This window comes from Chiroxiphia lanceolata, chromosome 2 (genome assembly GCF_009829145.1).
Source record: "Chiroxiphia lanceolata isolate bChiLan1 chromosome 2, bChiLan1.pri, whole genome shotgun sequence".
NCBI classification, from domain to species: Eukaryota; Metazoa; Chordata; class Aves; order Passeriformes; family Pipridae; genus Chiroxiphia; species Chiroxiphia lanceolata.
Genome location: NC_045638.1, coordinates 55,887,411 through 55,911,540, shown reverse-complemented (window position 1 = coordinate 55,911,540; position 24,130 = coordinate 55,887,411). Strand labels below are relative to the sequence as shown.

Here is a 24,130-nt window from a genome sequence, read left to right as displayed (position 1 = left end):
TTTGTCACAGAGACTGTTTTGCATGAACTGTGTGGCATTTGGAATGATGTCTCTTTTTTCTAAACCATAGGGCGTATTCTTAGGAGTTGTGACAGGTTTATTAATCACATACACTGCAGACTGTGATCCTAAAGAGCAGTGGGGATGGCTTGTAGTTCAAAGTCTCTTTTCTAACTCTCTGCCATAGTGTCAGGGTGAATGTAGGCAAACAGTGCCTTGCTGGGGCTCTGCCTTGTCCAACTCTGTTACCTTCAACGCCTGGGTGCATGTGAGCTGACTCCAGAAGACCTTTGTTGGTTTTCCTATGATTTCAAAACCAACCTTCAGCAAATTTGTTTACTTTACATTCTGCCCCTTTTTTTGATGTCCTATTTCTTGCTTCTTTTTATTTGTGTTTTGTTCCGAGCATGCTTGTGAGTCTGTATTTACAGGTTGCAAAACTGTAAAATTGTGAATTATCTTGCTGTTGTAAGTCAGCAGCGGACAGGAAGAAAGTTGAAAATACTGAATAGGCAGCATATTGCTGCGTAGGCACTTAATGTTGGTACAGTGTGATATAAGTTAAAATATTGCTTATTTCCTCTTTGCTGTTCAAAACAACCTGAAGCATGTTATGACCAGGATCTAAACAATAACTGAAAAAGTAAAAACAAACATTTTAACAAAGACATGGCCTGCCAAATATTCTGCATAATTTATGACTACATGAATAATCACCAAACAAAATACTTGAAAACACCTGACTTTCTGGGGGAAGACTTTAATTTCTTTTTAAAAACAAACAAAAATGTGGAAACATTCTCTGCAATATCGTCAAAATTGAAAATAATTAAAAATGTAAGCAAGACTAGCAAGGGCTGCAGTGTCTGCTGGAGTTTGCCAGCAGTTTAACAAATCTTGTGGACATAAACTCATAGATGTATCAATGACAAACTATTATAAAACTTCATAAACAAAATTGGCTAGATAAATAGTATTGGAAAACTTGCTCCAGTAAACATACTTTCTTTTTTCTGCTTCATCCTTGTTTTTAAAGAGGCCTTTATGTGATCCACAGAATAAATAACTCCCTGTGTCTTGGTAGCTATTACAAATGACAGCTCCTACTGCTGACATTCCTGCTATTTTTAATCTGATGTAAGTTTATGTCCCGTAATTTTTATTTTTTATTTGTCTTTTGAAATCAGTGCCCCATTCTGACCCACTCAAGAAAAGAGCTTGTGTGTCTTTGGAGCTGCACAGGGGGGGCTGTGTTGCTTCTCTCTCTGAATGTCTGCAGGAGGGAAAACTAAAATGCAGTACTTGAAAGAAGCAAAAGCTGTCAGAAGGAGACAAATACCAAACAAGTCCCTGTAGAGTATCTTCGGACTTCCTTGTTGCAGCCCTTTGAATCGATTAGGGCATTTTAGCTCCCTGTGTCAGCTGTGCTTTTGCCATAGCGTTCTAATGCATATCTGGAGAAAACTGGAGGGAAACTCCTTCACCTTCCCCATCTTTGGGCAAAAGAATGGGAGGGATGGGAGGCCTATGGCAGGCTTTGTGATTGTGAAGTTGGCTGTTGCAGTTCTTAAATGTGAATAAGTAGGCCAGCAGGCTCGGGCTGCCCAGTTACCCATGGGATTTTCATTGATGGGGGGATGGGAGCAATGTTGGCAAAGTTTGCACCAAGTGAAGGCTGTGATTTCCAGGAGGAGGGAGCCTAATCTGAAATTGATAAGAGCTTTTTGAGTTCAAGGAAAGAGGAGGGGAGGCTTTTCAAAAGCAATGTTTTCTTTTCTGAACTGATGAGAGTTATAGCAATGTCCTTCATGGGACATCTCCTATGTACCTGGCAATGGGCACCTTAAACCCAGAGTTTCGTTGTGTCTGAACAGTCTCTGTTCAGGGGAATGGGAGAATGAATGAATGAATGAGGTCTGGTCTCTGGGCAGCCATGGTGAGGCCAGTTTTCTTGCATATGTCAAATGGAGGGAAACAGTAAAGAGAGGAGAATAATTAGACCTAGTTGTCACAAGAAAACTAGGACCCAAAGGCCTAAAAAAGCTCATTTTTGCATAACAGTGTCCCACTCTGGAAGCTGTCCTATTCTGTGTCCAGCATGGTCCTGCACCTTTAGCAGCAGGTGTGAATGTAAAAGGTCGCAAGCCACAATGGTGTTGCTAATCTTCCTTTTCATTGTCCTCATTGTAATAATTTACTACTTAAAAAAACCCTCACATTTTGGTATTGTGATGAGTGCTGGTGCACCAGAGCTCTTGGGTTTTACTCTTTTAATTCCGTTCATGTCATTAAAAACATGGCTTTTTCTTGTCCTTTTTACTTTTCTTGCTTGGGAAGGAGGAAAGCAATAAGAAGAGCTGATGGTTTAAGTCACTCTTGCCAGATGACATTCTATGGGAATGTAGAGTTGCCAGTATGTAGGTTGTAAATAGTCCTTTGATTTAATAAGGGTCTGTTAAGTACAGAACACAGCCTACCAGTAGTGAGGGAATAGGAATGCTTCCAAAATGAGTGTGAGGGGAGAAATTGCTCTTTAGATTTCCCTTCTCTGTTTGCCCATCTTGCTCTGAGAAATAGTATCTGCCTCCCACAGGCTGCTGAAAGTTGTGACTGTGTCCAGGGGTAATTGTTCAGAGTTGGTGCTACATGTTTTGCAAGATTGGACGACTCTGGCTTTATAATACTGAACAGATGTCTTAAAAACCGGTGACGAGTGCCAACATTTCTTGAAACTGCAGCCTGAAGAACGTCACGGAAAGCAGCATTCGAGAGGAAGACTCTGGCATGAACAGTGCAACCACCTGTCACAAGTCCTCGGAGTCCTTAGAAAATCAACTAAAATCCCTTTAAGTAAACCACACCTTTTGAAAGAGGGTGGCTGCAACTGGCCAGACAGTGGAGAGGGGCAATGCACACTAGAATATAGCCCAAGGCTTTATTGAAATTTGGATGAGGGTTTTTTGTTGGCATTGGAGTAGTAAATCATGTTACGTAAAATCTGTTAGGCGGTGGGAGCAGACTTGAATTGAAAAGTGCTCTCCCAAAGAGAGTGCACTGGTGGTCTGACTTGCTTCTGTGGTGGGGGAAAAAAGTACCAAGGCAAACTGCATTCAAAGAAGTGAGAAAAAACACAATACCTAGTCTATGTGGTGCCTCTTTGGGATGTACAAAGAGGAGTAATTGAAAATATATAATTGCTTCATGTAACTCTGCAGTAAAGAACAAGCAAAAGAACAGAACGCAAAGAAAATGAACAAATGTTGACTGCATAAGGCAGCATCCTCTACAGATTGGTAGATATGCAGGAGTTTAAAGAGAACTTAAGTATGATCCTGTTTAAGCTATTTTAATAAAAACTTAAGAAATCTATTTTTTCATGCTAATATTTGTTAACAAGAAAATTATATTTTATTTTCTTTTTATGTATGAGACAGATAAAGGGTGAATTGGCTAGAGGAAAAAATAATCAGTAAAACAGTGCCTTATACACTGGACTATGTTCACATACAAAAGAAACTAAAGGAAATAGGAATGTCTGTCTCTTCTTTCCTAAGTTTCTCTTTGTCACTACATTCATATCAGATATTTACAACATTAGGTGAAATCCATAGGGTGGTTCTTATTTTTAAGCTGACATCATCCCCTTACAAATGTGAAATCTTCAGCATCTTAACCACTAGATGCACTAAACAGTTTCTAAAGATGCCCTAAACCAAACAAAAAGTTCCACTCAACTGTTTTAGTATTCTTTTTGTAGTTTTGGGCACTACACTAAAATTTTGATAGTCTATCCTTTCACTTGCTGCAGTCAAAATAAAGATCAAATGCATAGTGAGATGTATGTAAGATATCATTCAGCTTCTAAATGAAAGGCTTTGCCCTTCTTTTTACAAGACTTGCAGTTTCCTCAAGCCAGGGATTTCCTGTGGGGCACAGCTAACCCTGCTGCAAAGTAAGCTTGTTGCTTTCATTGACTCTTTGTTTTTGAAAAGCTAGTACTCAGTAGCATCCATGTCCAGAGAATTTGAGTGCTTTAGTGCTTTGTTTGCTAAAGGAAAAGACTTCCTCTTCTAAGGCAATACAGATGTAATAAGGATAATAAGGAGATATATTTCCTTGTTTCTTTTTTCTTCAATCTATGCAAAGGCTCAGTCAACACAACTTCTTACATTATTGGATCTGTACATCACCCTTGGTATATTACTTCCCAAGGTAAGAAATGCAGACAGGCTTAATGCCTTTCCTAAACATATCTCTGCTGCCCTTGTCAGATGAATGTGCGTTACAGGAGCTGTGGGTGCAGTGCAGGCACCCTTGCCTCTGTCTGCAGAACCATGACTGCAAACTGGCATCTGCTCCTTCACCGTGTCTCTAAGGAGAGGTCTATGGTCAGGCAGTAGGCGTTGTTGCAGGTCAATGAGTCCTCAAGCTTCTTCAATGGTGGCTAGCCCATAAGGCAATACAATGAATGGGCAAGTGTCATGGACATAGCCCATATCTCCAGCACATCCCTGCTTTGCTTTACCTGCCTCAGTTTTAACTTATTTTCGGCTGTTGTGGGTAGCACATTGTTTGTAAATCCGTCAGCTCATGACAATCACTCCAACCCTTTAGGTTATCAGTGATTTTGTGAAAGCAAATAGTCTTAATCCATGAAAATGGAAGAGATGTGTGGCTCCCTAGTACAGTATCCAACTGAAACCAAACATTTAGGGCTAGGTTTGCTTGTGCCTTTACCTAGACAAGTGGCAAAGGACTGCTTTGGTCCTTATGCAGGGCTTTTAGCATGTAAAGCTTATGTGACTTCTCAGGCAGGGATCTTTCTAGTTATTTCACTTACCCTGTTAAAGCTTTTGGAGTAATCACGTCTGGGTGTCTTGGTTTTTTTCCCCATTCTTTTTGGTGGTTTTTTTTTGGTTTGTTTAGTTTTTTGATTTGGTTTGGGGTTTTTGTTTATTTGTTTGTTTGTTTTTTTCATTGGAAAGTTCTCTGTGTGTCCATAAAGGTCAATGCAAAAAATGAGTCCTGTGATGTTTTTCACCTCTGTGATTTGCACTGAGTCTTTGACCTATTTCTCAACTTATTGCTTCTTACTGGTGAAAATGTGTTCCCAGTGCTCGTTTTAAGATGATCTGCTGGTCTAATTAGTTTGATATATTTAGCATGTATACACACTTGTACCTCTTCAATAGAGCTAATGAAAGTCAATACAAGACAGCTTAGCTTTAGAAAGGCAAAAAGGGGGGTGGAGGTTGAAGCTTTCTATAAACAGTGCTGTAGTCTTTGTGATGGATTGGGTGTAACGGTGAAGAGTGGCAGAGGTGAAACAGACTTTCTGTTAAACAGGAAATGAGTAATTAACATTTTCTGTCCTACTGATCATAATTATTCCCACTGGCTGAAAAAAAAAATAAATACTCCTTAGTCTCTCTTTGCTCTAGTCCCATAATAAAATTTTAAGCTATTAGTCATTCTGACATCGTATGGATGAACTGCTACTTTATTCCTCCAGATTTTTTTTCAAATAATTTTAGTAAACTTTACTTATAATTGCGAATAATGTTTTCCTTGCAATAACCTACTTGTGCTCTGCATTCCAGGACAACTTTGCCTCAAGTTGTTATGACTGCTGTGGTGCCTGCATCCCTCTAGAGTTGCATTCCTGGTCACTGCGTTAGAGCCCGTGGTGAATAATTGTGAGAGGGCTACCTGGCTGCCATGAATCACAGCAGCCTTCCTCATGGCTTACTGCACTGTAGATACTTCTAATGCTCTTAATTCCTTTGATGAGCACACTTTAGCAGTGGTGCATGGTACCAGTCTTGCCTGCCCTGTCATTCATTCCGTGTGACATTGGCATAACTGCAGGTGTTCCCTCGCTTATCTTTCTTGAACAAAAGATAGTTTTTTGTACATGCAATGGCCTGTATTACATGGGACTGTTTTGAAAGACTAATTATTTCCCTGACCTCTGATGTTTTATTAATTGACTCCTTTACCAGCTTTTCTACGATAGGATCTGGGACTGCAGTCAGTCAGGTTATGCATATGTTCTCCTGCTTTGCTGTTTTTGCATTACTGATGTAATTGCATGGCTGCTTGTGAAGGCTGGAGGTCTGGGAGTGCTTAAAGAGAGAGGAGAAGAAGCCCCAGTTATAAGGGTATCTTGACTTTGAAACGCTCCTCTTCAGTGAGGCCCTGTGCCACTAATGAACTTGGGAAGTGCATCTTTGTCATAAGCTATATATGTACATATGCATATATATATATATATGTTCTATATTTGTGGAAAACAGAAATGTTTATTTACAAATATGAAACTACTATATTTTTCAAAGACTTGTTTTCCGTCTGTTGGAATAGAAAGGTTGCAGCATCAGTTTTGTAAAGGCAGCATTAGGATTTTTCTGGATCAACAAATACGGTTATTCCTGCTAGATTTAAATTTTCTTATCTGATATTTATTTCTTCCCTAATATTTTACACTTCACAACTTTTAAAGTTGTGATAAATGAAGTTGATAAATAAAGCTATCATTTATTCTGATCGCTATTTACCTTTTTTTAAAATAACACTATATTTCCTTCTTATTGTTCCCTTCTTTCACTTGAAAATGGATAGATTTTAGACAAACCTGTTGGCTGTCTTGGCTTCCCAAATGATTTTACCAGAGGGAGGAAGGTCGATCCAACAAACCTCAGATATTTGTGTGCATTTTTATCTACTGTTTTTCTTAGTCAATGTCACTTAGTTTCCTTGGCTTTGAAATTCTAGCAAATGTTTATATATTTGATGTACACTGTGTTGATGATATACCACACCTATATTGTGGTCATAGAAATAAATGTACTTATAAAACATAGTATTGGCACTGACATAGGACATTGTTAGCCTGGTTGTGGCTCTGTCTCTTTCGGAGGTACAGAAAACATAAGAGTGGTCATAAGAAGTTTTGGTTGGGGTCATCATATGTGGAACACTATTCAGGAGTGTGCTTGCCCTGTGTGCATACTTCTCATACTATGAACCTTGTTCATGGTTTTTACATTCATTCTTTCTAAATGCCTGTGTAGAGAAAGTAGGCAGGTGTTACCATCTCATTAGAAATGTCCAAACTGCCATTATGGAAAAGTGCTTCCAAGGAGTCTACCTAGAATGAGGAGCAGGATATCTGGGGATAGAAATTGGAAATTAATCAAATGTGTGTTAGTAGAGTTGCCAGTTCTGACACGTAGGAATGCATAGCCGAGTCTCTTAAACATCAGCGTCTGCAGCTGGGTATGTATTTTCTGTTACTACATACCATGCTCCATTGGAGAAAACTCCAGTGATTGTGTCCCTTGTGCCATATGTGGCAGCAGGATGCAACCTGGAGGATGGCCAAACACCTTCAGTGTTCAAAGTTTTTTAGTCTTTGACAGCTATGAGAAGGAAATGTGGGATAGTATAAATTTGTGGACTTGATTGCAGAATGTACAGGACTTATATTAATGCCACTGACATGTGGTCACAGGAAACCTCTCTCTGTGCTGGAGACATGTATAGCAACCATATAATGATAAGATGCAGTCTGTCCTGTTCTTGTACATTCATGCATGAAATAAGGGATGCAATGCCAAAATCTTATCACGTGAAACAGTTCATGGAAGTATGTCTATCTTTGGAGATGATGTTTCATGGGTGGTGGTCTGGGAAAGACTCTCACTATGCCACCATCTGTAATGGAAAACACATAGAAACAGTGCAAGGTCCCTCTAGTAAGACAGAAGTATTTCTTCACATTTCCAGCTGATACTTCTTTACCATATAACAGTGCAGGAGAAAAAAATGAAGTAAAAAAAAAAGCACCTCCACAAGAACAAAGGACCCAAAAAAGCATGACCTGTTTGGGAGGAAATCCTGCCCTTCCACCTGCATGCAGCTGCAGGTGGCAAATTTCCAGCATCTTTCTAAATACAACTCTTTGACCTGAGGCTAAGCATCATGCTTTCTGTCCATGCTCTTATTGGACAACAGAGAAGGCTTCTGAGTGGTAATCAAAGTATGCCACAACTGGGTGGCAAAATTAGCTACTTCCTTAGCGTTTGAAGCCTCTGACACAGCATCCAACGTGTGGTTGTGTTGGTGAACATTGTAGTATCAGGAACCCTTCTTTGAGAGAAATGTGACTAAGGCTGATTTATGAATATGTTATGTGCTGTCTGTTGACGAATCAATTTTGAGTGTCCAACACCAGCTCTGAGGGAGCTTCATGTGCAGCATCTGCATCTGAACTTCTTGTATTTCATTGTCATTAGATAAGACAAACAGGACTGCCTTACATCAGACTCTTATACCAAAGGGAATTCTGGTAGGTCTGGAGTTACCAATGTTCTCTTTCCTCCTTGGCCTCTTCACCTAGCCCCTGCAAACTTGCCAGAATAGTTGGAAACCACACAAAATGGGTGCAGGCAGACTTGCCTGTTTTGCCAGGCACAGTCTAACTTAGCCTTGGATAGATGCTACATGGTGCTACTTGCCATGGTTAGGCCCTGCTACTGCTGTCTGGCTCTTAATGCTGAACAAATCCAGAGAAAGTGTGCTAGACAACCTCCTGTCCTTTGCACACTTTCCTAGAAGTTTTAATGACTTCTTTTTTGGAGTGGTACTTGCCACTGAGGCTCCAAGAGGAGGATGATTTTAGCATTTGGATCTGCTGTAGAGTCCCCACACAAAGACCTAGAGACAGGTCTGGTGTCTTCTGCAATAGCATATGGAAATCCTGAGGTCTTCACTTCTCTGCTGCAAAGCTTTTGCTTTGGTGGTATCTCCACGGGGAGATTCTGCTGGTTCGGAATCCTGTTGTAAGCTGTCAATATCAGGACATCAGCATCAGGACAGCTGGCTCATGTGCCAGTCACCACTGATCACAGCAGACACATCTCAACAGTGATAATGTTAGCTGATGGATCTCTGACCTTCTCTCCTACTTGTCCTCAACCCTTTCTTTCCTGAGCATATTCCTATTGCAGTATCCTCCAACTATCAGTTAAAATAAATAAATAAGCAGCCTCCCCTCTTCTGCAGAAGCAGTGTTGAGTATCATGTTCCCTGAAAGTTTCTCTTCAACCTCCAAATCTGTTTCAGATATTGTTTGAAGAGATCTGAGAACTACAGTCAAGTCTTGTGACCCAATTTGTATTTGAAGTCATTTCAGCTGATGGTAAAATAAACTGACTTGCAACTTCTGTAGACTACCTCCTTGGATGGGGTGTAGAAAGCAGTGGACTGCTGTGATGTCTTCTAAATGAAAACTTAGTGGGCAGTCATTAGACTTAATTTTAATAGAAATCCTTGACCTATGTGTTATGGAAGCAGTGTTACTCCTATGGCCTCCCAGTTTGTTATGGCTACATCTGCCTCCGGAGACCAACTCCTGCCTTTGTTACTGATTACTATTGGATCTCTCTCTTTCTGAGATGCCATGGTATGCTTTACTGCAATGCTGTCAGCATATGCACCTTGATAGCAAATCCACTTGTTTTTCTAAAGTGTGTTGACTGATGCATCCATTCTTCACTCTCCCTTTTGGTGGCTATCATGCCACTGTGGATGGATGAATGGGTGCTGCCTATGCCCACGGGTGAGAGGGTGGGAGAGACTATGAGCACTTACAGGTACTTTTACAAATAAATGTTGGATCTTGCAGCTCCCCAGATACCCACAGATCCTCACAGTTAGATCCTGCTTGAGAAGCAGGGGTTAAAGTGGGGTTAAAGAGGAGCTCTGCAGCAGAACAGTGCTCTGCTTCTCTCTCCTTTGGGTACTCCAAGGGCTGGTGTGAAGGAAAGATGGCCACTGTGACTGTATGGTCTCGCTTCAGTAAGTACAATGTTTTCAAGTGTAAAAAAGTTTTTGAATGTTTAGTAAAACCCCAAAACAATTTGCTAAAAAAGTAATTAAATACCTTAACTTCAATTGTGATAGGGATATATTTTTTTCAACAATTAGTTAAGTTAAACTTAATTTGCATGTTTTAGTATTAATATTGGGGTTAAATGCAGTATTAGATATCAGTAGGGCTGATGGAAATGTTGGAAATGGAGATGAATGATATAAATGTGTAGATTCAAGGAATAATTTTCTTGGCTTCACAAGTTTTATTAGCTGGTATGGGCTCATCATATTTCACGTAGCAGATACTGGTTTTGCATATTTGGAATCTTAAATCAGCAAGTAACAATAAGCATATCCACGGTTTCTGGTCTGAATACTGAAGTATGGCATGAAGTAGGTTCACTTTATCCCAGAGGCGGAAACTCAATCCCAGGAAGCACTCCACAGGTGGCAGCAGCCCTGCTGCCATCCTGACCCAGATTTGGATAAAATTCCAGCATGGTTATTCTCCGTGTGATCTGTCATGCATCACTGCTGCACAGAGACCCACCTCAAAATGCAGATGGTTGCTTTTGGAGTCATTCAGGCCAGATTTTGGGAGGCTTTGCTTCAAAGTCCAACTGCAAGTCATGGTTGAGGGCATCTTGCAGTGTGCTGGGGCTGATGGTGCCACCGTGTGCCCCAGCCACTGACAGCCACGCTGTTCCTCTGGCAGCCAAGATCCACTGCTGAAACTATACTTTTTTATCAGGTTGTGTTTACATCTGGCAAAGATTTGTAGACACAACATCATTAACAGCAGTGCATATTTTCACAAGATTTACCTCTTCAACACTTTTTCCAAGTTAGTAAATCATAGCTTCTCTAATGTCCTGCTGGCTGCGTGAAAAACAGGAATTTATGTAACAAGCTCTGGGCCGCAAACCTTTTCCTGTTAGGAAAATTTTTTTTTCATTGCTGGCAGAGGTAGGAGACAGCTCTGTTACTCAAAGAGCGACCTCAAATGTCCTCGGTACAATAATACCAGATTATAACATTTTTGATGACTAAGGAACAGCATCTTAAATATTTAACACTTGTGTTGCAGAGCAAAGGGAGCTGAACCTCGTCATGGTGTTTTCCCTGCCCGATGTTTCATGTGTTCGATATGCCTATTTTGATAGTAAACAGTGATCCTTAGCCAACTGGGTATGTTTACAAAATACAGTACAAAAATGAACTGGCACAGGAGGTTTTTTAATCAACAGCCGTACAGAACAACTTTCTTGCGACATTTCTAGAGCTGGACTTGTGTCAGCCAGGGATTTGGCTGTGGCTCTTTGAGTGAAAACAACAGGCTGCGCCAGGCCAGCCTCACAAGGCTTCTCAGCCAGCCCCTGGGGCTGTGGGCAAGTCCAAAGATGGATTTTCAGGCTTACCCTCTCCATGTGTTAGCTGCACCTGGTGCAAATAAAATTCCAAGGCCTTCCCTAACACCCTATTGCTAGATTGAGGATGATATTTTGATTGCAGAGTTACCTGCAGGGAAGAGATTCAGTCCTACTTGATAATTTGTAGGAGAATGGCTTCCTTTTGAAATTGAGTGAGGAAGCGCTCAAATCATAGAATCATCATGGAGTCGTAGAATGGTTTGGGTGACCTTAGAGATCATCTAGTTCCAAATTCTCCTGCCATGGGCAGGCACACTTTCCACTAGACCACGTTGCTCCAAGCCCCATCCAGCCTGGCCTTGAACACTGCCAGGGAAGGGGACTTGTCTCTGGTGTTTGTTTAACTGGGATAAATTGTTAAAGATGGTTCTTTGGAGGAGAGGTTGGAAATGCTTCTGAGTCTAGGCACATGGTTTGACTCATTGCTGTCCTGGTTGAACAGCTAGCCTTGAGGCCATGGTCTGCCATCATCTGCAGGGAATGTCTTGTGTCCCTGTTTAGGGTGAAGCTGCACTTTTTGGGGGGGGGTAGTCTCAAGACACTGGTGCCTGTAAGGTGTTGCAGGACTGTAAGACCTCCTTACTGCCCTCACCTATTGAAGGTTTCATCTTTGACCCTAGAGTAATCCTCTGCAGGTGGCCAGTCCTGCTTTGGCTGGTTGGTTTTCTGTGGCCCAAAACATGTCATGCCTCTTGCAGGGAATTTGAGCCTGTTGTCTCTGATTTGAGCCAGGGCCCATGAGATAACTGTTCTCATCTTTCATGCTTACTTATGGTCTTTGCTCCTTTCTTCTGTCAGCGAGATGTATGGGGAAAGATATGCATCTTTGAGAAAGTAGATGTAGAGAAGTGAAAGGGTAGGAAGACATTTTTGAAGATGCTACTGTCACAGTCAGCATTCTGGGCTCGAAAATTCAGCAAAAGCAACCACAGACCAGAGCAGTGGCTGTGTCCCTCATCCTCTGATTTGCCTCACAAGGCATACAAAGGTCCATGAGCTGTATCATCCTCATAGTTTGGTGCTGTAGTGGGTGTTGGGTGTCAGGTTAAAAACTTAGGAGAAGATAGATGGGAGTTAATAGATAGATAGGAAAACAGAAAATACAGAACAGGGTGTTTGTAGGTCTGACAACCATTTACTGTTTTGACATAATTGGTCAACTGGGTTTTTGGTGAAGATCAACCTTACTCTAGTGCTTTCTAGACACAGTCTTTCCATTTTGGCTCTCCCAGAAGTTTCTTTGGACAAGTTGCTAAAAATTACTATGGATGGAAGGCAAGTAGCAAATCACTGATTTCTCTGCCATTGAGGTCTAATTTCTTGTTTATGCATTTCATGTGTTGTTTTGTGGTTCCCTCGTACTTGTTCTGCATGAGTCACTGTCATAGCACAGACCATCTAGGTGGATCTCCATGTAGACCATGCTGCTGTCCCACCCTTCTACCAATATCCATGGCTGCCTGTTTCAGCACTCTGTGAACTTGTGACCTTTTTAGCCGCAGTGTCAAGATATAGGAAAGCTTTTCTGTTGATACAGTGTTTTTTACATGTGCTCAGCAGAAAATTATATGACGAAAAATATGTTCATCTACAGCCCGGTAAAGCACAGATTAGTCTCTTATTAACAGGTCAACCTGTGGGTTTCCATTTTGGATTATTTATTTTTTTTATTCTTTTTTTGTATTTAAGAACAAAACGTGTTCTTACTTATAGCTGAGGAGGTAACAAAAAGCTCCAGTACCATTGGTCGTTCTTGGCACAAGGTATCTGATGCCCTCAGGTATTAGAAGAGTCAATTTTGCATATTTAAAATGTTGATTTTAAAAGAAAAAGATGGTTTGAAGACTGAGGTTTTCATGTTTACATGTCTGTGCTCTTTGCATTCCTTCCTCTCTTATGATTTCTTAGGCAAGTTGTGATGTTTATTTATAAAAATTAGAACTTAAGCCTCAACTGGTTTTCTATATGTATTTTCTCATATAACACAGGTAATATAAACCTCACTAATGCTCAGTGGCAACAGTCACAGTTTGCATGTTGCAGCTTTGCAGGATTTAGTGATGTGCAGGATGAGAATCCGTTATAAGGACCATAGAACGGGATTTAGCGTTCCTGAACTTAGTGTAAAATAATAATTAAAAAAATCCATAAATGGAGTCAAGTTCAATTCACTAGGGTGAAGCTGATAATGAGATCTTCAGTCATCTTCTTGGTCTTCTGGTTTATTTTGTCTCCTTTATTAGGAATTTTTATTTCAGAACAGTTCCTTCAGTGTTTTATTTGACTTTTTATAATGTCAGATGTGATCGGGCCAGATGACAGACAAATTGACATGATGACTCTTTGTAAGCTTGTTTCAGCCAGTTCAAGGTGGTGAGCTGATAAAAGATGTTTCCATACTGGCATGTTTTCTTATTTTATGAGTACCCCTGTGTTTCTAACAAAATGAGAGTATGTTTACAAAAGCAAATATTAGTATGCCATAAAAGATGCATATTTTCTCTATTTCTTACATGTTATTCTGTTTTTCAGAATTCAATCCGTCACAACCTGTCTCTGCACAGCAAGTTCATCAGAGTGCAGAATGAGGGAACGGGGAAGAGTTCCTGGTGGATGCTCAATCCTGAAGGAGGAAAGAGTGGCAAATCTCCTAGGAGGCGAGCAGCGTCCATGGATAACAACAGCAAGTTTGCCAAGAGCAGAGGCAGAGCTGCCAAGAAAAAAGCAGCCCTTCAGTCTGGTCAAGAGGGAAATGGTGACAGCCCTGGATCACAATTCTCAAAGTGGCCTGCAAGTCCCAGCTCTCACAGTAACGATGACTTTGATAACTGGAGTACATTTCGACCTAGAACCAGCTCTAATGCTAGTACAATTAGTGGAAGACTTTCTCCTATTTTGCCGGAGCAAGATGATCTTGGAGATGGGGATGTGCACTCCGTGGTATACCCATCATCAGCCACCAAAATGACTTCTACTCTACCCAGCCTTTCAGAGATGAGTAATTCTGAGAACATGGAAAATCTTTTGGATAATCTTAATCTCTTGTCACCTAATACATCAATGACTGTGTCAACCCAGTCTTCATCTGCTACCCTGATGCAGCAAACACCAGGTTACTCGTTTGCGTCCTCAACCACAAGTATAGGCTCACCAAATCCAGACTACAGGAAATTTACTTATGCTCAAGCTAGCATGAACTCTTTGTCCCAGATTCCTATGCAGACTCTCCAAGACAGTAAATCAAGCTATGGATCGATGAGCCAATATAACTATCCTGGACTTTTGAAGGAGTTACTGACTTCCGATTCTCCACCGCACAATGATATCTTGGCATCAGTAGACACTGGTGTTTCCCAGGCTGGTGGCAGGGTGCTGGGCCAAAGTGTGCTGATGGTCACTAACTCGGTGATGCCAACTTATGGCAGCCAACCACCCCACAACAAAATGATGAATCCTAATGCCCGCCCTCACCAAGGACATAACCAGCCAACACCTGCAGTTAATGGCCGTGCCTTGTCACACACAGTGAACACCATGTCACACACTTCAGGTCTAAATCGCTTGTCAACAGTGAAGACTTCGTTACAAGTGCCTATGAGTCACCCAATGCAGATGAATGCTATGAATCCGTATGCCCCTGTTAACAGTTGCAACGGCTATGGAAGGGTGGGAATTGTTTCCCTCCACCAGGAGAAGCTTCCCAGTGACTTAGATGACATGTTAATTGAACGGTTGGATTGTGACATGGAGTCGATTATCCGTAATGACCTTATGGATGGAGAAACATTAGATTTTAACTTTGACAGTGTATTGCCTAACCAAAGTTTTCAGCACAGCGTAAAGACAACCACACACAGTTGGGTGTCAGGCTAGGATGTAGTAGGAGGTAAGCTGTGCTTTTTCTGATAAATCTGCAAAAGAGCTAAAGGGAAAAAAGATGTCAAAATGCTTAAAATCTGGGAGGTCTTCTGTGTTGGCATATGAACTGCTTCTATAACAGTCAGTCACTTTCCAGTCTTTTGTTAGTTTGAAAATCAGGTTTCCACTGGTGCATTATGATTGTTGTGTACCAACTTCTGTTACTTCTTGTGGAGCACTTACGTTTTGTCATTGATGTTTTAAACAAAAAACTTGCTGGTAACTAGCCAGTAATGAATAATTTTTTTCCTCCTGTTTAAGGTATCTTAAATATAGTTTGAGCATATTTTAATAGATTTAATCTTCTAGTATGAATGTTAATTTGTTCTTTTTGTTGTTTTTTCTTTCTTCCTAGGCTATGGTTAAATTCTTCAGACTTGTCTGACAGCAGGAACTGAGAAAAGCAGTACAAAGATGTCCTTCACCTTTCTTTTTAATTTTCTTGACAAAGTTGTGCGCATGCACTGACTTTTTTGGGGGTCTTTTTTTTTTTCTTTTTTCTTCCTTTCGTCAGAGTTGGCAGCAGAGAGAGTGTTTTCCTGTACAGGATGTTTGCCCAAGGTTTGCAGGTTATGTGCTGCTGTAGATAAGAACTGTGCCATTGGAAATTTCATTACTCTGAAGTGCCAAATTCACTACACCATATAATCACAGCAAAGACTCCTACTTACATCATGTCGTGCTTTCGATTTTGTACAGTGTGATCTATAGAAGAAGAATTGTTTTCTAAGACTATCTGTTTTGGTCCAAGAAAAATTTATAAACTTTTGTAAGAATACTGTGATGATCTCATGCCCTAAGTGAGTTTAACCTTTGTTGATGTTACCTGTGTTTTGATGAATTGAGATAACTGTGGACTTGCCTTGCAGCAGTATGAACTACATTATTTTACTCAAAATTGCCACACATTTCATATGGGAATAGAATAGCCTGTTAAATATGATCCTACTAAACTCATTGACTTTTCAAGGCAAACAGTAGGTTAAATGCCATTTGGTAAGTTATCTGTATTCGTGTAAATTTATGCAAGAATATATTTCATTGTCAGACTAATGACTTTATTGTTGGGCTTAAGATAATTTTTGGAATACTTTCCAAACTATTTTTCTTATAATTAAAATCTACTTTTGTTACATAGGCAACTTAAAAAAAAAAATAAATCTGAGATCTGGCAGCATTCATAACCTCTCAATTTTGTACAGTATTTTAACTGGATTAAGTACATGTTTTTATAAATTTCCATAGCACTTGGGAGTGCTAATAAAGAAAAAGCTTAATAAGGATCTTGAATACAAAACATTTCTGTTTTGACATCCCTTTTTTTTGTTGTGTGATGTATAAATATAGACAACTTTATGTTTAGAAAGTATTTAATCAGTTTTATATATGCAGTTTTAGAAATGTCATCTGCTTTTATTATCATTTTCACTCTGACTACCACAAAGTGTTAAGTATTCATTGTTAAGATGCTTGTACAATGCTTCACATTTATATTTATTTCATGGAGGTCTCATAATGTTTGTGCACTCAAGAGCAGGACCTTTTTGTGGAAAATTCATAATTGTAGTAAAATTAACGAAAAAATTGTCATTTGTCATAATTAGCACTAGTTTTGGGGTTCATCAGTGTTTCTGTTGTAAAGTAGTACATTTGAAGAGGAAAGAATGCTACCTTTGAGTGGGAGGCTAAAATTTCCGTGACGCCTTTTTGCAAGACAAAACATTATGTTGTCTTTTTTTTTTTTTAATAAGAAAGATAAAGTAAGTGGCAAACATACAAATGCATGAGCTTTAGGGTAGGGGAAAGCATTAATGAGAGAGATCTTGTTTCTGTGGAAAAACTTGCTCTTGTTGGAGTAGGCACACTGACAGCTACCAGAGCATTTTCAGGAGTGGGTTTTGGAATACATGACTTCTGATTTTTTGTAATTGCACGATGCAGTTTTTATGGATGTGTGGATAACAGGCCTCACCTGTCTTTTCACTGGTTGCTACACAACATTTGTGTTATAGAAATCCTTGGAGTTTTTTTATGCACTGACAGGATGAACAGCTTTTGTGCTAGGACTGGCTTTTCTTTTGTCTAAATGGCTCATAACTGGAAAACATTCTAATTGAAATTTATCTTCCCTGTAGTAATGGTGTATGGTGCAGAAAGAAACAGGATGTGCCAAGTAAATGAAATTTAGTAACAAGCTATATATTTAATGATCCTGTTATGACTTTCCTAGGGCTCTGCAATGTATTTATTGATGTGCTAGCATTTAGCTCCCTACTGGGCTTAAATCACTACTAATTACAGCTGGTCCTACTTTTTTAGATATACTATTATGGTTGTCAGCAGTTCCAGAGGCTGATGTTAAGCTGTCTTGTGATACAGGATCTCCCCCAGCGTGAAATCAGTCTTTGAACTTGTTTTGAGCAAAATCAAATGTTCTTAGTGCCACAGCCTCAATGAAGCCACCTGCTTTTACAGGCAAATATCTCTAGTAGGATCTTCACTATCAAATTCATAATCTCTGAAATGTGATAGTAAGTACTGGCAGTGGAGCAAGTGAAAGTCTCACATATAGGTTTCTGAAGATCCTTCTTCCTGCTGCATGTGCAAAAATGTTTACTCCCGAATAGGCACTGATACACATAGGCCAAAGGAGTCGTAAAATTCACGTCTGCATGCAAAGAAAGCAGTACTCTATGGGGATGCAGCTGAACATGCTACATTTAACAATATACCTCCTTTTTATTATTAACTGCTACTGTATAACTTCCTGTAAACATATATTTTATTCATTTCCTTTTATAACTATGAATAACATAAATGTAGCCGTTCCTTAATTACAACAGTCTGTAGGAAGCCCTTTTAATTATTGTGAGAAAACAGTTGTAGGTAATCAGAGGTTTGGATGTGTGATCAATTTTTTTTTTTTTGGTGGTGCCATTCTATTATTTTGCAATTGTAATTCTGGAATACTGTGAAGTTTGGTGAAGGAGCATGTTGTCTGCCTTGAAAACAAACATTATGTGACCTCTAGTAATAAATCCTTTTTCAGTAAAAGTACCAAGTTTCTGGAGTAATTGTCAGAATTGTTGTAAATGATTGATTTGTGAATTGTGCAGATGATCTTACCTATGCAGCCTTGTTTTTGACTTTTCTCTGGTTTGTACTGTTATTAAAAGTTTATTGTATTATAGAGCTGTTCAGATATTTTAAATATAAAGATGTATGGTTTCCATAATATAGCTATATGATATATGTTTAGGTTGTAGATGCATTAATTGGAAAGCTCTGCTTTGATAAACTGACAGTTTGCCTACACTTATAAGCAAAAATCGTATTGCTTATTATTGGCTTAAATCAACAGAGCATCCCTGAGAAGTTAAAATTGGACCAATTATAAAACAGTATAAAATTTGCACTTGTTAAACCACTGGATGTATGTTAGTACTTTTTTATTTTTTTACTGATTTGAAATTCCTATTTTCATTATGAAATTGCTAGAATTCTTAATTTATGACTGATTTTAAATAAGGTATTCTCATTATTATTATTATTATTATGGTAATCATAATGTAAGATGCAGCATGGTTTATGCAAGCAAAAAGCAAATTATTCAACATTAAAACTGGCCTCTTTTTTGAAGGTGTTCCACAAACCAGCAATATTATGAAAGATTGGCATGTACATACTGCTAGTTCTATTTGTGAGTGGTTTGACAGCTCTTCAACGCTTCACTGCTCTGACTTAGTCACATTGCAAAATTAAAATTCCTATGTGGATATTTTCAGAAAAAGTGCCTGATGTACTTCTACAGACACATGAGAACAATCCCTGACAATTTGTTGTATAAAGCCATAAATGTATATAAATTATGTTTAAAAGGTTTTGTGTCCTTTCTTGTATACAGAGAATGAGATTTGTACCAATATTCTACTTGTGATTAGTAATCCTTCTACTCAGACTTTGTTGTAATCACTTTCCTTACCATGTAATCTTTTTAATGATGATGATCCCATTTGGACAATCCTGATGGCATTAGCAATTTTATACAGAAAAATACCTCATGGTACCAAGCTTTGCCTGGTGAGATGATAACATATTAATGAGCAAACACTAACTGCAGAATAGTTAACAAATTTTCCATTACTTGGTATAAAGGAATTTTTCTCTTTTGGCATTGCTTCTGGAATTGGAACTGTAGCAGGTACAGGAACCTAACAGGGCTGTGTTACCAGTGTTCTATCACAACCTAGTGTGCTAAAAGTAACTTGTTTACAAGTCTTTGAGACTAAACGCAAGAAGAATCCATGCCTAACTCCTAGGGCTCATGAGATCTTTGTGTAGAGATGTGTCATTTGTTACTGGAAGCTGCATTAGGTGGCATCAGACCATGTTGCCAATGCTTCAGCAAGCGTAGTTCAGAGAAAATTACAAAAAAGTCCTGAAATCCTTTCAGAATGGGTATTTGTAAGTATAAGCTCTTAATAAAATTGCTATGACATGAGATGGTAATTAGTGTATCGGAATGTTATGTAATACATTATTAAAGAAGAAAAAAAAGGGATGCTAACATCCATCAAACCACAGGAAAGAATTAGTCTTTGAGTGCAAATTGCATGTTAGAACCTAATGCTATTAAATGCGGGAGAGAGTCGGCTCTGGAGCGAGATTTTTCTCTTCCCTCTTCTCCCCCTGTTAAAGCAAGGCAGTCCACAAAGCCCTCTTGACCCTCTTTGCCCTGGTTTTCACCTCTTGCCTTCCTCTACCCCTCCTGAAATATGTACCTTTTCTCAGAGTACGTGTTTTGTTTGTCGAACATTTGCGATACATAGGCCAACTTGCACAGTGCCGCTCCTTTGGCAGCCATGCTTTATGCTGTGGCAGTGGGAGCACTGCTGATGTGAGTAGAGAGAGCAGGAATGTCTAATTTTTCTATTTTTTTTTTTTTTTTAATTTAGATTGTATTTCAAAACAGAGCTGGAAGAAAGGATGAGAGGCTGCCAAAACAGACAGCCAATAACACCCACGCCACAGTTGTCTTGTGAGGCCCAGATTCCTGCTTGCCTGCAGGTGGGGAGGGAGAACGGTGGCAGAAAGCAGGCTCTAAGTGAATTGCTGGCAAAAAAAGCCAGTTTGATCTTAAAGTGAGCAGAGATAGACCTAAAGAGCATGAAAGAACGCATTGCACATAAAATAGAAATTTTTAAAAATAGCTAAAAAAATAATTTCTACTTGTACTTTGCAGTTCCATCTTTATTTTAGCTTCGCCCTTCTTTCTTCAGCGCACATTTTGGAAGTGTTTTTTCATGTTAGGGGAAGCTGAGGATATCTTCCCTGACATTTTGAAAAGGCTGACTTCTGGAATGAGAGGGTTGTAACATCTAGAGAGACTCTATTTGGGTGTTCGTGAAGCTGTTGTTGGAAAGGATGCACATTTAATTGGTACATGACTAGTTACTGCTGCCAGGAGAGATAGTCAAAGCTTGTCTCTTGGGAAGGGACTGGCTAGCAATTTATGCCAATCTGGCAACAAGGGATTTGAATTTGCTGATCAAGCATGGAAACCTCAAAGCATACTTGTGCTCTGAGTGAGTTCTATGTCATGGTAGTAAATATGTTTTTGTGCAGAAACATCAACTACTATGTCATGCCAATTGATAATCCAATTAAAACTACAAATGACATTAAATCTTGCAGCCATTTATTGTGCAACTGGTGTGCAAAGATGTGGTTTGTGAAGATCCTTGGAAGGAATAACTTGCAGTGATCAGAGCTGGGGTCATGCCTACTGCTGGATTGCATGCAAATCTCTGTTTGTTACCTGGTGATGTTTTGCTTTGGGTAATGTTCTGGCATGTGCCAATATGTTAGCTAAAATGAGGAGGCAGGGACAGCGCCCCATCTTATTTTATATTTTTCTACTTGCTGTTGGACTCTGGGGCATTCAGAAATTTTGCATGTATTTTTTGCAAGTAAACTTCTTGTGTGGATGTTTATCACTGAGGTGATGGGAAAGTGGATGAGGGCTTTGGGCAGTACAACTGGAGGAGCATTACAGGAAGCTTCTGATGGGTATAATAGGGCTGTAGAGTGAAGAAGCAGACAAAGAGTTTGTTCATATTTTGGAACCTCAACATTTTACATCCTTCCTGTCTGCTCCTCTACAGTTGCTCATGCCACCCTTAAATGAAGAGATCTTTCCATGCGAGATGAGTGAATGTTGGCCTCTTCTCCTGAGTAACAAGAAGAAAGAGGAAATGGCCTCAAGTTGCCCCAGGGAAGGCTTAGATTGGTTATTAGGAAAAATTTCTTCACTGAGCGGGTTGAGAAGCATTGGAACAGGCTGTCCAGGGAAGTGGTTGAGTCATCATCCTGGGAAGTATTTAAAAGTTGTGTAGATGAGTCACTCAGGGACATGGTTTAGTGGTGGACTTTGCAATGCTGGGTTAATGGTTGGGCTTGATGGTCTTAAAGGTCTTTTCCAACCTAAATTAGTCTATGATTCTATGGTCACATTTCCTTCTCAGTACCCTAGAGGGATACTACCTGAGCAGGCAACTACCCAGACCTTGCACAAGAGTTTTAGAATTTTTTCAGGGAATTGTGTTTGGCAGGAATGTCTAAATTGTTTCTGAAATATTCAATCAACTTCAATCAAGTGAGAAGAGCTAATGGAAAAGCCCATTATAGAAACGTATATGCATTGGAAAGGGAGGATGTGTGAGAGATTCTGGGATGACAATGCACATTAAGTGGTTGCTTCGAAGGCCGAAGAACCTCTCAGGGGTAACGGCTAAAGCAGCAAATAAAAGAGCTTCCTCTCTGTTGGATTTTGAAGTGTCCAGTAACAGCCACAGATGCCACAAAATCCTGGCCTGAATTGTTGCTTGAGTGTTTTTGACCAGGTGAAAACAAGTGATGAGCTGTGAAACCCTGTGAGAACTGGAGTTTCATTTCAAGAGTCCAAATAAGTTACCACTTCCTGCTCCTCCCTCTCTTCCTCCTGCACCCCACCAATTTACAGCACTTGAGAGGAGTGTTCCTGTTTGTTTTTTGTAGTTTCTTTTTAAAATATCTTTCCACTCTGCTCAGAAGAGTTGGACTAGGCAAGGCCCTGTGCCCTCCTTTTATCTCCAATGACAATGGCTGAGCTGTGCTAGAGAAGTTCTTTGCCTCTTCCTTCCTCAGCCCATACAACAGATCTCTCAATTTAACACCCAAATGAGCCCCAAAGCCAAAGTTGATTCACTCAGTGGATAACACCAGGAGCCCTTTGAGGTGGGAAGTTTTGTCTGCTGTGACTCTTCTGCTGGGAGGCTTCTGAATTGAAAATAGCCTGGGATGACAGGGGAGGCTCTGGGAAAGGGACTTGTCTTGGAGCCATTCAGTTGTTCCACTACTGGCCCTGTCTCACCCAGCCTCAGTGTCCTTTAACTCTCATACCCTTGTTGATCTTCAAGGCAAGGCTTTCTGAAGAGGGCTTTCTGAGTAGGGTTTCCACGTCCTGTTCTACCACGGGCAAACACTGCTAGTATAAGCACATCTGTCTGAAAGTTTATTTTCAGAAAAAATTGGAAGTATGGCCCTCTTGCCTACAGACTCTTTGAGCAGGGTTGTCCTCATCTCAGTGGTCCTGGTGTGGTAGGTACAGAATGCCAAGAGCCTGCTGGTGACTGAGAGGAATGCCAGGCAGATGGGGCTAGTATTTACTCCAAAAATAACATTGAATAATAATATAATGATATTGGATATGCTAGACTCCAGCATAACTACTGGGTGATCTGTTACTTAAATAGGACTTCATACCAGATAAATTAAGTTAAAAAAATGATGATGGTGGTCTTTGAAAGGGGTGCTAGCACAATTGTAGGAGCTGTGCATGACTTCCAAGTGGGGTAACTTCAAAGAACATGTGACACAGACTCAGTAGCTGTGTGGAGTGACTGGGGGAAAATGGCAGCCATGTTCCTGCTGGAAGAAGCTGTGCTTCATGAATGTGCCTAAGTCAGCAAGCATGGGAACATGAGTGATCAATGTGACCTGTTTGGATTTTCAGTTGCTTCAGAATTTTCCTCATTTAAGTTCCTCGGACAACTGGAATATAATGGAAGTCCTCAGTGCCTACCCTGATTTAAAGGGTTGATCATCCAAATGTGAGTAATATTTGGCTTTTCCATGCTAGGGAACCTTGCCTTTCCTCAAGGACCTGTGTTGTTCAATGAGTTTGAACAGTCAGCAAAAGCAGTTGATAACCTAAGTCACTGAGGGCACAGCTATACAGAACAGTGAAATGTCAGGATGTGCCAAGAGCTGCGGAAGGGTTTCAGCATGTTTTGTGATACGTTGATAAACCAGCAGATATGATTAACTGTTGAAAAATGTGGAATAGTGCACAGGGGAGGAGGGAAGTGTGAACTCTGGATGAGGTGTTACCACCATGAGAAAGATCTTGGAGTCATTGAAAGTATTTCTTCTAGATCTCAGCTCACAATTAGCTGTGGACAAAAAACCCCACAGTAGAAATAATAGTAGGACTAGCAGAGTTCATAGCAGAGACTAAACAGGAGAAAGGATGAGGGAGGGTAGGTATAGATGAGTGAAGTGATAGGGGTTTGTAAAATTGTGGATGCTGTGGAGAAGGTGAATAGGAAGTGATTAATCAGTATTTCTTGTGACACAATTTGGGGCACCCAATGAAATGATCAGGCAGCAGGTTTAAAACAAACAAGAGGAAGTGCTTCTTCACATAGTACATAATTAAAATTTGGAACTTGTTGCCATGGGATGTAGTGAAGGCCAAAAGTATAAATGGATTAAAAAAAAAGATTATAAAAATTAATACAAGATATGTTCATCCAATTAAATACAGTGGTTCAAATGTGGCCCATAGCTCAGGAAGTCTGGAAGCT

General features: G+C 39.9%; 1 protein-coding gene across 1 annotated transcript in view; it reads left to right on the top strand.

Annotated features, from left to right (window-relative positions):
- FOXO1 (forkhead box O1) overlaps positions 1-19,725 on the top strand; it is a 65,358-nt gene extending 45,633 nt beyond the window's left edge. The window contains exons 2-3 of the mRNA XM_032679630.1: positions 13,839-15,192; positions 15,580-19,725. Coding sequence (XP_032535521.1) covers positions 13,839-15,179 — 1,341 coding nt within the window. The 3' untranslated portion in view covers positions 15,180-15,192; positions 15,580-19,725. The remainder of the gene's footprint in view (positions 1-13,838; positions 15,193-15,579) is intronic.
- The last annotated feature ends 4,405 nt before the right edge of the window (positions 19,726-24,130 follow it).